The sequence below is a fragment of the Oncorhynchus mykiss genome, chromosome 19 (genome assembly GCF_057628025.1).
Source record: "Oncorhynchus mykiss isolate SJ-2025 chromosome 19, ASM5762802v1, whole genome shotgun sequence".
In the NCBI taxonomy this organism is placed as follows: domain Eukaryota; kingdom Metazoa; phylum Chordata; class Actinopteri; order Salmoniformes; family Salmonidae; genus Oncorhynchus; species Oncorhynchus mykiss.
This window is the reverse complement of record NC_143040.1, coordinates 74,812,577-74,826,998: the sequence shown is the minus strand read 5'-3', so window position 1 is coordinate 74,826,998 and position 14,422 is coordinate 74,812,577. Positions and strand designations below refer to the sequence as shown.

The following is a 14,422-nucleotide window of genomic DNA, read 5'->3' as shown; positions in this document are numbered from 1 at the left end:
ATCCCTGTATCTTTGTGTTCTGGAACGTATCCCTGTATCTTTGTGTTCTGGAACGTAGCCCTGTATCTTTGTGTTCTGGAACGTAGCCTTGTATCTTTGTGTTCTGGAACGTATCCCTGTATCTTTGTGTTCTGGAACGTATCCCTGTATCTTTGTGTTCTGGAACGTATCCCTGTATCTTTGTGTTCTAGAACGTATCCCTGTATCTTTGTGTTCTGGAACGTATCCCTGTATCTTTGTGTTCTGGATCGTAGCCTTGTATCTTTGTGTTCTGGAACGTAGCCTTGTATCTTTGTGTTCTGGAACGTAGCCATGTATCTTTGTGTTCTGCAACGTAGCCTTGTTTCTTTGTGTTCTGGAACGTAGCCTTGTTTCTTTGTGTTCTGGAACGTATCCATGTGTCTGTGTTCTGGAACGTATCCCTGTGTCTTTGTGTTCTGGAACGTATCCCTGTATCTTTGTGTTCTGGAACGTATCCCTGTATCTTTGTGTTCTGGAACGTATCCCTGTATCTTTGTGTTCTGGAACGTATCCCTGTATCTTTGTGTTCTGGAACGTATCCCTGTATCTTTGTGTTCTGGAACGTATCCCTGTATCTTTGTGTTCTGGAACGTATCCCTGTATCTTTGTGTTCTGGAACGTATCCCTGTATCTTTGTGTTCTGGAACGTATCCCTGTATCTTTGTGTTCTAGAACGTATCCCTGTATCTTTGTGTTCTGGAACGTATCCCTGTATCTTTGTGTTCTGGATCGTAGCCTTGTAGCTTTGTGTTCTGGAACGTATCCCTGTATCTTTGTGTTCTGGAACGTATCCCTGTATCTTTGTTTTCTGGAACGTAGCCTTGTATCTTTGTGTTCTGCAACGTAGCCTTGTTTCTTTGTGTTCTGGAACGTAGCCTTGTTTATTTGTGTTCTGGAACGTATCCCTGTGTCTTCGTGTTCAGGAACGTATCCCTGTGTCTTCGTGTTCTGGAATGTATCCCTGTATCTTTGTGTTCTGGAACGTATCCCTGTATCTTTGTGTTCTGAATCGTAGCCTTGTATCTTTGTGTTCTGGATCGTAGCCTTGTATCTTTGTGTTCTGGAATGTATCCCGGTATCTTTGTGTTCTGGAACGTAGCCTTGTTTCTTTGTGTTCTGGAACGTAGCCCTGTTTCTATGTGTTCTGGAACGTAGCACTGTTTCTATGTGTTCTGGAACGTAGCCCTGTTGCTTTGTGTTCTAGAACGTAGCTCTGTTTCTTTGTGTTCTAGAACGTAGCTCTGTTGCTTTGTGTTCTATGACGTAGCTCTGCTTCTTTGTGTTCTGGAACGTAGCATTGTTGCTTTGTGTTCTACAACGTAGCTCTGTTGCTTTGTGTTCTAGAACATATCTCTGTTTCTTTGTGTTCTAGAACGTAGCTCTGTTTCTTTGTGTTCTAGAACGTAGCTCTGTTTCTTTGTGTTCTAGAAAGTAGCTCTGTTTCTTTGTGTTCTGGAACGTAGCCTTGTATCTTTGTGTTCTGGAACACATCCCTGTATCTTTGCGTTCTGGAACATAGCCTTGTATCTTTGTGTTCTGGAACGTATCCCTGTATCTTTGTGTTCTGGAACGTATCCCTGTATCTTTGTGTTCTGGAACGTATCCCTGTATCTTTGTGTTCTGGAACGTAGCCTTGTATCTTTGTGTTCTGGAACGTATCCCTGTATCTTTGTGTTCTAGAACGTAGCCTTGTATATTTGTGTTCTGGAACGGATCCCTGTATCTTTGTGTTCTGGAACGTATCCCTGTATCTTTGTGTTCTGGAACGTAGCCTTGTATCTTTGTGTTCTGTAACGTAGCCTTGTATCTTTGTGTTCTGGAACGTAGCCTTGTATCTTTGTGTTCTGGAACGTAGCCTTGTATCTTTGTGTTCTGGAACGTAGCCTTGTATCTTTGTGTTCTGGAACATAGCCTTGTTTCTTTGTGTTCTGGAACGTATCCCTGTGTCTTTGTGTTCTGGAATGTATCCCTGTGTCTTTTGTTCTGGAACGTATCCCTGTATCTTTGTGTTCTGGAACGTATCCCTGTATCTTTGTGTTCTAGAACGTAGCTCTGTTTCTTCGTGTTCTGGAACGTAGCGCTGTATTTAATGTTTGTTCATTGATTTTACCTGTGTTGGTTTCTCACCTGGTCTCATCAGCTCCCTATGTAGTTCAGTTCTTTCTGTTTGTATGGTTGTGAGGTATTGTTTGTTTTTGACTGCTTACCTGTGTTTGACCATTGCCGGCCTGTGACCACGATTCCTGCCTTCTGCGATGACTTAATAAACATCTGCCGCGCTCGGCGTGTGAATCTATAACTTTTTCTCCCTGAGTATTCATTACATTAGTGTAGGGGAGAGTGGGGTAAGTTGACCCACCCTTGTTTCTAGGGAATCATACATAAAATGAAGAATTTGATTAAATATTTATGAGGAGGTCATAATCATGGAGAGTGTGAAGGAAGAAACCACGTGTAAAAAGTGGTAAGCAAGTTAGGTCCAAAACACTGGTATTCACCAAGTCAAATGAATGTATCGTGAAAGATGAATGGTTTGGATCACGCTCCACTGCTTTGATTGGTGCAGCTCAGCGCGTTGTTACGTATCATTTGCGGGGAGCATCAGCATCATCATCAGCATCATCATCAGCATCAGCAGCAGTCATTGTAGCCTATTATTCCACTTCCCCTAGATGTGACAACCATGGCATGAGCCTACCAAACGTTGCACCATGTCTACAATGTAGAAAAACACGCCACTAGTCTAAACCGCTAGGCTGTCCACATTACCAAACCGTTAGATAGCTAGGCTCCCCACATTACCAAACCGTTCGATAGCTAGGCTGTCCACATTACCAAACCGTTAGATAGCTAGGCTCCCCACATTACCAAACCGTTAGATAGCTAGGCTGTCCACATTACCAAACCGTTCGATAGCTAGGCTGTCCACATTACCAAACCGTTCGATAGCTAGGCTGTCCACATTACCAAACCGTTCTATAGCTAGGCTCCCCACATTACCAAACCGTTCGATAGCTAGGCTCCCCACATTACCAAACCGTTAGATAGCTAGGCTGTCCACATTACCAAACCGTTCGATAGCTAGGCTCCCCACATTACCAAACCGTTAGATAGCTAGGCTGTCCACATTACCAAACCGTTCTATAGCTAGGCTCCCCACATTACCAAACCGTTCGATAGCTAGGCTCCCCACATTACCAAACCGTTCGATAGCTAGGCTCCCCACATTACCAAACCGTTCTATAGCTAGGCTCCCCACATTACCAAACCATTCTATAGCTAGGCTCCCCACATTACCAAACCGTTCGATAGCTAGGCTGTCCACATTACCAAACCGTTAGATAGCTAGGCTGTCCACATTACCAAACCGTTCTATAGCTAGGCTCCCCACATTACCAAACCGTTAGATAGCTAGGCTGTCCACATTACCAAACCGTTAGATAGCTAGGCTCCCCACATTACCAAACCGTTCTATAGCTAGGCTCCCCACATTACCAAACCGTTCTATAGCTAGGCTCCCCACATTACCAAACCGTTCTATAGCTAGGCTCCCCACATTACCAAACCGTTAGATAGCTAGGCTCCCCACATTACCAAACCGTTCTATAGCTAGGCTCCCCACATTACCAAACCGTTCTATAGCTAGGCTCCCCACATTACCAAACCGTTAGATAGCTAGGCTCCCCACATTACCAAACCGTTCTATAGCTAGGCTCCCCACATTACCAAACCGTTAGATAGCTAGGCTCCCCACATTACCAAACCGTTAGATAGCTAGGCTGTCCACATTACCAAACCGTTAGATAGCTAGGCTCCCCACATTACCAAACCGTTCGATAGCTAGGCTCCCCACATTACCAAACCGTTAGATAGCTAGGCTCCCCACATTACCAAACCGTTAGATAGCTAGGCTCCCCACATTACCAAACCGTTAGATAGCTAGGCTCCCCACATTACCAAACCGTTCGATAGCTAGGCTCCCCACATTACCAAACCGTTAGATAGCTAGGCTGTCCACATTACCAAACCGTTCTATAGCTAGGCTCCCCACATTACCAAACCATTCGATAGCTAGGCTGTCCACATTACCAAACCGTTAGATAGCTAGGCTCCCCACATTACCAAACCGTTCGATAGCTAGGCTGTCCACATTACCAAACCGTTAGATAGCTAGGCTGTCCACATTACCAAACCGTTAGATAGCTAGGCTGTCCACATTACCAAACCATTAGATAGCTAGGCTGTCCACATTACCAAACCGTTAGATAGCTAGGCTGTCCACATTACCAAACCGTTAGATAGCTAGGCTGTCCACATTACCAAACCGTTAGATAGCTAGGCTCCCCACATTACCAAACCGTTCTATAGCTAGGCTGTCCACATTACCAAACCGTTCGATAGCTAGGCTGTCCACATTACCAAACCGTTAGATAGCTAGGCTGTCCACATTACCAAACCGTTCGATAGCTAGGCTGTCCACATTACCAAACCGTTAGATAGCTAGGCTGTCCACATTACCAAACCGTTAGATAGCTAGGCTGTCCACATTACCAAACCGTTAGATAGCTAGGCTCCCCACATTACCAAACCGTTAGATAGCTAGGCTCCCCACATTACCAAACCGTTCGATAGCTAGGCTGTCCACATTACCAAACCGTTAGATAGCTAGGCTCCCCACATTACCAAACCGTTCTATAGCTAGGCTCCCCACATTACCAAACCGTTCGATAGCTAGGCTCCCCACATTACCAAACCGTTCGATAGCTAGGCTCCCCACATTACCAAACCGTTCGATAGCTAGGCTCCCCACATTACCAAACCGTTCGATAGCTAGGCTGTCCACATTACCAAACCATTAGATAGCTAGGCTCCCCACATTACCAAACCGTTAGATAGCTAGGCTCCCCACATTACCAAACCGTTCGATAGCTAGGCTCCCCACATTACCAAACCGTTAGATAGCTAGGCTGTCCACATTACCAAACCGTTCTATAGCTAGGCTCCCCACATTACCAAACCGTTCGATAGCTAGGCTGTCCACATTACCAAACCATTAGATAGCTAGGCTCCCCACATTACCAAACCGTTAGATAGCTAGGCTCCCCATATTACCAAACCGTTAGATAGCTAGGCTCCCCACATTACCAAACCGTTAGATAGCTAGGCTGTCCACATTACCAAACCGTTAGATAGCTAGGCTGTCCACATTACCAAACCGTTCGATAGCTAGGCTGTCCACATTACCAAACCGTTAGATAGCTAGGCTCCCCACATTACCAAACCGTTCTATAGCTAGGCTGTCCACATTACCAAACCGTTAGATAGCTAGGCTCCCCACATTACCAAACCATTCTATAGCTAGGCTCCCCACATTACCAAACCGTTCGATAGCTAGGCTGTCCACATTACCAAACCGTTAGATAGCTAGGCTCCCCACATTACCAAACCGTTAGATAGCTAGGCTCCCCACATTACCAAACCGTTCGATAGCTAGGCTGTCCACATTACCAAACCGTTAGATAGCTAGGCTCCCCACATTACCAAACCGTTAGATAGCTAGGCTCCCCACATTACCAAACCATTAGATAGCTAGGCTCCCCACATTACCAAACCGTTAGATAGCTAGGCTGTCCACATTACCAAACCGTTAGATAGCTAGGCTCCCCACATTACCAAACCGTTAGATAGCTAGGCTCCCCACATTACCAAACCATTAGATAGCTAGGCTCCCCACATTACCAAACCGTTAGATAGCTAGGCTGTCCACATTACCAAACCGTTAGATAGCTAGGCTGTCCACATTACCAAACCGTTCGATAGCTAGGCTCCCCACATTACCAAACCGTTCTATAGCTAGGCTGTCCACATTACCAAACCGTTAGATAGCTAGGCTGTCCACATTACCAAACCGTTAGATAGCTAGGCTCCCCACATTACCAAACCGTTCTATAGCTAGGCTGTCCACATTACCAAACCGTTAGATAGCTAGGCTGTCCACATTTCCAAACCGTTAGATAGCTAGGCTGTCCACATTACCAAACCGTTAGATAGCTAGGCTGTCCACATTACCAAACCGTTAGATAGCTAGGCTCCCCACATTACCAAACCGTTCGATAGCTAGGCTGTCCACATTACCAAACCATTAGATAGCTAGGCTGTCCACATTACCAAACCGTTCTATAGCTAGGCTCCCCACATTACCAAACCATTAGATAGCTAGGCTGTCCACATTACCAAACCGTTCTATAGCTAGGCTCCCCACATTACCAAACCGTTAGATAGCTAGGCTCCCCACATTACCAAACCGTTAGATAGCTAGGCTGTCCACGTTACCAAACCGTTCTATAGCTAGGCTCCCCACATTACCAAACCGTTAGATAGCTAGGCTGTCCACATTACCAAACCGTTAGATAGCTAGGCTGTCCACATTACCAAACCGTTAGATAGCTAGGCTGTCCACATTACCAAACTGTTAGATAGCTAGGCTGTCCACATTACCAAACCGTTCGATAGCTAGGCTGTCCACATTACCAAACCGTTCGATAGCTAGGCTGTCCACATTACCAAACCGTTCTATAGCTAGGCTCCCCACATTACCAAACCGTTAGATAGCTAGGCTGTCCACATTACCAAACCGTTAGATAGCTAGGCTGTCCACATTACCAAACCGTTAGATAGCTAGGCTCCCCACATTACCAAACCGTTCGATAGCTAGGCTCCCCACATTACCAAACCATTCTATAGCTAGGCTCCCCACATTACCAAACCGTTAGATAGCTAGGCTGTCCACATTACCAAACCGTTAGATAGCTAGGCTGTCCACATTACCAAACCGTTAGATAGCTAGGCTCCCCACATTACCAAACCGTTCGATAGCTAGGCTGTCCACATTACCAAACCGTTCTATAGCTAGGCTCCCCACATTACCAAACCGTTAGATAGCTAGGCTGTCCACATTACCAAACCGTTAGATAGCTAGGCTGTCCACATTACCAAACCGTTAGATAGCTAGGCTCCCCACATTACCAAACCGTTCGATAGCTAGGCTCCCCACATTACCAAACCGTTAGATAGCTAGGCTCCCCACATTACCAAACCATTCTATAGCTAGGCTCCCCACATTACCAAACCATTCTATAGCTAGGCTGTCCACATTACCAAACCATTAGATAGCTAGGCTGTCCACATTACCAAACCGTTAGATAGCTAGGCTGTCCACATTACCAAACCATTAGATAGCTAGGCTGTCCACATTACCAAACCGTTAGATAGCTAGGCTGTCCACATTACCAAACCGTTAGATAGCTAGGCTGTCCACATTACCAAACCGTTCGATAGCTAGGCTCCCCACATTACCAAACCGTTAGATAGCTAGGCTGTCCACATTACCAAACCGTTAGATAGCTAGGCTCCCCACATTACCAAACCGTTAGATAGCTAGGCTCCCCACATTACCAAACCATTAGATAGCTAGGCTGTCCACATTACCAAACCATTAGATAGCTAGGCTGTCCACATTACCAAACCATTAGATAGCTAGGCTGTCCACATTACCAAACCACACATCTAGAGGTTAGCTGCTGGAGCATCACTCTACACCCCCACACATCTAGAGGTTAGCTGCTGGAGCACCACTCTACACCCCCACACATCTAGAGGTTAGCTGCTGGAGCACCACTCTACACCCCCACACATCTAGAGGTTAGCTGCTGGAGCACCACTCTACACCCCCACACATCTAGAGGTTAGCTGCTGGAGCACCACTCTACACCCCCACACATCGGAGGGGGTGGGGTTGGGGGTGTGTGTCTCATGTCACCTACTTGTATCTTGATGGGCCAGGTGAAGTTGCTGACATAGACGAAGAAGGTGATGTTTGGGTTGTTGCGGAAGTCAAAGTTCTCATTGGAGAAACTGTCTTTAAACTCCTTAATGTTACTCCTGGAGATGATTGGGATCACCTCGCCTGTCTGAGTACCTGCTTTGGGATGAGGGGGGGAGAGAGAGAAAGAACACGTTTTTTCAGTGGACATATCATCAACACATCACACCAAGGTTGAGAGAAACCCATCTTAATTACTCACTAGTAGAAGTTTGGAACAAGTTTTTATTTTCTAATAACACTTTGAACTGAGGTGTGCTCATTCATTCATGCTCATTCATTCACATCAAAGTAGTCATTTTTACTTTTGTGGACAATACATTTCTTTGGACATTTCTGACCCAGACAAAATTCCCCAAACACTTCGCAAGTGCAGTTCAAGTCAGACATTAGCTTCATGTCCTGTCAGAACAGGATCTGCACACGTGTTCACATTTTCTGTCTGTTGCCCGCATTGCAGTCCTTGTTTTCGTTACCAATGTTAACTTTGGAAATGTGTGAGTTTCTAACAAAGTAAGTGCCTTAATACGTTATAATAGTTTCTGCATGTCGTTTCTAATGTAGCGCACTGTATGTAGGGAGCAATATATTTGTGTATATTCCCTGTAAAACAATGCTAATTGCCTCGGAGAAGTATTAGCGTGTGTTGTACCCTGGCCTTACGACTCCTAAGTGGCGCAGATGTCTAAGGCACAGCGTCTCAGTGCTAGAGGCGTCACTACAGACACCCTGGTTCAAATCCAGGCTGCGTTTCTATCAAAAGTAAGTGCCTTTATTACATGAATCGTTTCTGTCATTTTCATGTGAACTGCACGTCCAAATACAAAAAAGACCTTATTCATCTGTTAGTTGGCGGTGAACATTGAGGGCAGCGGCGATGGTCGTTTTCTGAGTGCATTCCACAAAGCTGTTTATCATGTCCGCCCTATCCACTGCCTCCGTTTTAACGTTATAGTCAAGTACACAGTCTGGTTTGATTTTTATCTCTCCCGTCAGGTGGTCCACCTTCCCTGTGGCCGACATGGTTGCTGTATGGACAGTGGAGAGGACATGAAACGTCTCGTTTGTCAAGCCACTTTACTGCCAGCTGTTGACCGTTCCACTCCCCTCCACCTCCCCTGTCTGCATCTGAATGCCGGCATCCCCTTCCTGTTCGACCTGACTGTGCCACAGGCCCTGTTGGAGAGCAGATTTTTGTATTTTTTTAAATTTATTTATTTCACCTTTATTTAACCAGGTAGGCTAGTTGAGAACAAGTTCTCATTTGCAACTGCGACCTGGCCAAGATAAAGCATAGCAGTGTGAGCAGACAACACAGAGTTACACATGGAGTAAACAATTAACAAGTCAATAACACAGTAGAAAACAAAGGGGGAGTCTATATACAATGTGTGCAAAAGGCATGAGGAGGTAGGCGAATAATTACAATTTTGCAGATTAACACTGGAGTGATAAATGATCAGATGGTCATGTACAGGTAGAGATATTGGTGTGCAAAAGAGCAGAAAAGTAAATAAATAAAAACAGTATGGGGATGAGGTAGGTGAAAATGGGTGAGCTATTTACCAATAGACTATGTACAGCTGCAGCGATCGGTTAGCTGCTCAGATAGCTGATGTTTGAAGTTGGTGAGGGAGATAAAAGTCTCCAGATGCTGGAAGAGTGTGGAACTGCTGTAACAATTGTCCACATACAGTTGAAGTCAGAAATTTAAAATGTACATATACCTTGGCCAAAAACATTTAAACTCAATTTTTCACAATCCCTGACATTTAATCCTAGTACAAATTCCCTGTTTTAGGTCAGTTAGGATCACCACAGAATAACAGCAGAGAGAATTATTTATTTCAGCTTTCATTTCTTTCATCACATTCCCAGTGGGTCAGAAGTTTACATACACTCAATTAGTATTTGGTAGCATTGAATTAAATTGTTTAACTTGAGTCAAACGTTTCGGGTAGTCTTCCACAAGCTTCCCACAATAAGTTGGGTAAATTTTGGCCCATTCCTCCTGACAGAGCTGGTGTAACTGAGTCAGGTTTGTAGGCCTCCTTGCTAGTACACGATTTTTCAGTTCTGTCCACAAATGTTCTATAGGCTTGAGGTAAGGGCTTTGTGATGGCCACTCCAATACTTTACTTTGTTGTCTTTAAGCCATTTTGCCACAACTTTGGAAGTATGGTTGGGGTCATTGTCCATTTGGAAGACCCATATGCGACCAAGCTTTAACTTCCAGACAGATGTCTTGAGATGTTGCTTCAATATATCGTCATAATTTTCCTCCCTCAAGATGGCATCTATTTTGTGAAGTGCACCAGTCCCTCCTGCAGCAAAGCACCCTCACAACCTGATGCTGCCACCCCCATGCTTCACGGTTGGGATGGTGCAACCTGTAGACTGGCTTTTATGGCGGTTTTGGAGCAGTGGCTTCTTCCTTGCTGAGTGGCCTTTCAGGTTATGTTGATATAGGACTTGTTTTATTGTGGATATAGATACGTTTGTACCTGTTTCCCCCAGCATCTTCACAAGGTCCTTTGCTGTTGTTCTGGGATTGATTTGCACTTTTCGCACCAAAGTACATTCATCTCTAGGAGACAGAACGCGTCTCATTCAAGAGCGGTATGACGGCTGCATGGTCCCATGGTGTTTATACTTGCGTACTACTATACAGATGAACGTGGTACCTTCAGGCGCTTGGAAATGGCTCCCAAGGATGAACCAGACTTGTGGAAGTCTACAATGTTTTCTCTGAGGTCTTGGCTGATTTCTTTAGATTTTCCCATGATGTCAAGCAAAGAGGCACTGAGTTTGAAGGCAGGCCTTGAAATACATCCACAGGTACACCTCCAATTGACTCAAATGATATCAATTAGCCCATCAGATGCTTCTAAAGTCATGACATAATTTTCTGGAATTTTCCAAGCTGTTTAAAGGCACCGTCAACTTAGTGTATGTAATCTTCTGAGCCACTGGAATTGTGATACAGTGAATTATAAGTGAAATAATCTGTCTGTAAACAAATGTTGGAAAAATTACTTGTGTCATGCACAAAGTAGATGTCCTAACCGACTTGCCAAAACTATAGTTTGTTAACAAGACATTTGTGGAGTGGTTGAAAAACTATTTTTAATGACACCAACCTAAGTGTATGTAAACTTCTGGCTTCAACTGTACAAAGTGTGTCCCTTGCTGAGATGAGGAGCCACGGACCCCGGACTCCCCAAGGGTGGCAAAGAAGGGAGTTGCAAACATAGGATCTGAGCTCCAGTATTCTCTTAGGGAGTTATTCTTTACTATCCCCATGGGAATGATTGCCACCAGGAAGGTATACATTTCACTAATTGTGGTTGTTAACCATTTAGCGAGTTTCCCCCTCACTCCTGACTCTCTCTTCTCCTGTAGCTCCAAGGTATAGTGATTGGTCTCCTCTACTATGTCTCCCACCAGCTCCTCTGTCAGAAACAACGTGAAGCACTGGGAAGGGGATTTGCACTCCAGACTGGGACACATCAAAGCAAACAGCAGGGCCAGGAGGGGTGAAATGGCTGGAGGCCTTCCAGCTACCACAGACCTCCTGTACTTCATCCACTGTCTGTCTGCCTCCATCACCACCAGCATCTTCAAAGGGAACTTCTTCAGTGGACAAGGAGTCCTCAGATACAATTCTCAATGGCTACAAGGTTGGAGGGCAGCTCTTCACTGTCAGAATCTGATTCCAGACTTGCATACTCAGACTAATTGTCAGAATTTAAAAGAATATCCAGAATTTCCACATTGGTGAGTTGTCTCCTTTTGAAAGACATTGCTAATGCTACAGCTTAGCTCACCAGCTACATACATAAACAACAACACTGGCTCAGAGTGGGAGGTTATGTGGTTGACTGCCGGCATGCGCCACTTTTATCACTATCATGTTTTGTGGTAAATAAGGCAGCAGCTACTCTTACTGGAGTTTATTGTGGATCCCCATTTGTTCCTGCCAAGGCAGCAGCTACTCTTCCTGGGGTTTATTATGGATCCCCATTAGTTCCTGCCAAGACAGAAGCTACTCTTCCTGGGGTTTATTATGGATCCCCATTAGTTCCTGCTAAGGCAGCAGATACTCTTCCTGGGGTTTATTATTGATCCCCATAAGTTCCTGCCAAGGCAGCAGCTACTCTTCTTGGGGTTTATTATGGATCCCCATTAGTTCCTGTCAAGGCAGCAGCTACTCTTCCTGGGGTTTATTATGGATCCCCATTAGTTCCTGCCAAGGCAGCAGCTACTATTCCTGGGGTTTATTATGGATCCCCATTAGTTCCTGCCAAGACAGCAGCTACTCTTGCTGGAGTTTATTATGGATCCCCATTAGTTCCTGCCAAGGCAGCAGCTACTCTTCCTGGGGTTTATTATGGATCCCCATTAGTTCCTGCCAAGGCAGCAGCTACTCTTCCTGGGGTTTATTATGGATCCCCATTTGTTCCTGCCAAGGCAGCAGATACTCTTCCTGGGGTTTATTATTGATCCCCATAAGTTCCTGCCAAGGCAGCAGCTACTCTTCCTGGGGTTTATTATGGATCCCCATTAGTTCCTGCCAAGGCAGCAGCTACTATTCCTGGGGTTTATTATGGATCCCCATTAGTTCCTGCCAAGGCAGCAGCTACTCTTCCTGGGGTTTATTATGGATCCCCATTAGTTCCTGTCAAGGCAGCAGCTACTTTTTCTGGGGTTTATTATGGATCCCCATTAGTTCCTGACAAGGCAGCAGCTACTCTTCCTGGGGTTTATTATGGATCCCCATTAGTTCCTGTCAAGGCAGCAGCTACTCTTCCTGGGGTTATTTATGGATCCCCATTAGTTCCTGTCAAGGCAGCAGCTACTCTTCCTGGGGTTTATTATGGATCCCCATTAGTTCCTGCCAAGGCAGCAGCTACTCTTCCTGGGGTTTATTATTGATCCCCATAAGTTCCTGCCAAGGCAGCAGCTACTCTTCCTGGGGTTTATTATGGATCCCCATTAGTTCCTGCCAAGGCAGCAGCTACTATTCCTGGGGTTTATTATGGATCCCCATTAGTTCCTGCCAAGGCAGCAGCTACTCTTCCTGGGGTTTTTTATGGATCCCCATTAGTTCCTGTCAAGGCAGCAGCTACTTTTTCTGGGGTTTATTATGGATCCCCATTAGTTCCTGACAAGGCAGCAGCAACTCTTCCTGGGGTTTATTATGGATCCCCATTAGTTCCTGCCAAGACAGCAGCTACTCTTGCTGGAGTTTATTATGGATCCCCATTAGTTCCTGCCAAGGCAGCAGCTACTCTTCCTGGGGTTTATTATGGATCCCCATTAGTTCCTGCCAAGGCAGCAGCTACTCTTCCTGGGGTTTATTATGGATCCCCATTTGTTCCTGACAAGGCAGCAGCTACTCTTCCTGGGGTTTATTATGGATCCCCATTAGTTCCTGTCAAGGCAGCAGCTACTCTTCCTGGGGTTTATTATGGATCCCCATTAGTTCCTGTCAAGGCAGCAGCTACTCTTCCTGGGGTCCAGCAACATTAAAGCAGTTACAATAAAAAAATATATCACAACACTTTTCACAACATATTAAGTGTCCAAAAAAAGTCACAAAGTCCAAAATACAATGCAAAAGACAGCCCCCACAATCGTTTTATCAACAATTTCTCTCAGCCAATCATCAGTCATCTGTGTAAGTGCTGTGCTTGTTGAATGTCCTGCCCTATAAGTGTGCTGAAAGTCTGTTGTCAATTTGTTTACTGTGAAATAGCATTGTATCTGGTCTATCTGTAAATAGCATTGTATCTGGTCTATCTGTAAATAGCATTGTATCTGGTCTATCTGTAAATAGCATTGTATCTGGTCTATCTGTAAATAGCATTGTATCTGGTCTATCTGTAAATAGCATTGTATCTGGTCTATCTGTAAATAGCATTGTATCTGGTCTATCTGTAAATAGCATTGTATCTGGTCCAGAAGTCTACTAAGGGTTGGTAACAGGCTGATTGGTCTGCTATTCGAGACAGTAAAGGGGGCTTTACTATTCTTAGGTAGAGGAATGACTTTAGCATCCCTCCAGGGTTGAGGGCACACACTCGCTAGTAGGCTTATATTGAGGATATGGCAAATAGGAGTGACAATATCGTACACTATTATCCTCAGTCATTTTCCATCCAAATTGCCAGACCCCGGTAGCTTGCCATTGTTGATAGACAACAATACTTTATTCACCTATTCCACACTCACTTTAGGGAATTTCAAATGACAATGCCTTCATAATTTTGTCATATACTTGGATGTGTAGGTTCGGCATTTGTTGCTGGCATGTCAGGCCTTAGTTTGCTAATATTGCCAATGAAAAAAACATTAAAGTGGTTGGCATTATCAGTGGGTTTTGTGATGAATGAGCTATCTGATTCAATGAATGAGGGAGCGGAGTTTGCCTTTTTGCCCGAAATGTAATTTAAGGTGCTTCAAAGCTTTTTACAAACATTCTTTATATAATTTATCTTTGTTTCATAGTGTAGTTTT

At 44.7% G+C, this 14,422-nt stretch overlaps 1 protein-coding gene across 18 annotated transcripts in view; it reads right to left on the bottom strand.

Moving 5' to 3' along the window:
- Nucleotides 1-14,422, bottom strand: part of LOC110498653 (attractin) — a 281,518-nt gene that overhangs the window by 74,718 nt on the left and 192,378 nt on the right. For 11 of the 18 annotated variants that reach the window (XM_090211734.1, XM_090211740.1, XM_090211736.1 and 8 more), the window contains exon 24: nucleotides 7,845-8,002. In XM_090211734.1, the coding sequence (XP_090067860.1) occupies nucleotides 7,845-8,002 (158 nt within the window). The remainder of the gene's footprint in view (nucleotides 1-7,844; nucleotides 8,003-14,422) is intronic. The other 7 variants (XM_090211735.1, XM_090211743.1, XM_090211738.1 and 4 more) reach the window with 1 other exon arrangement.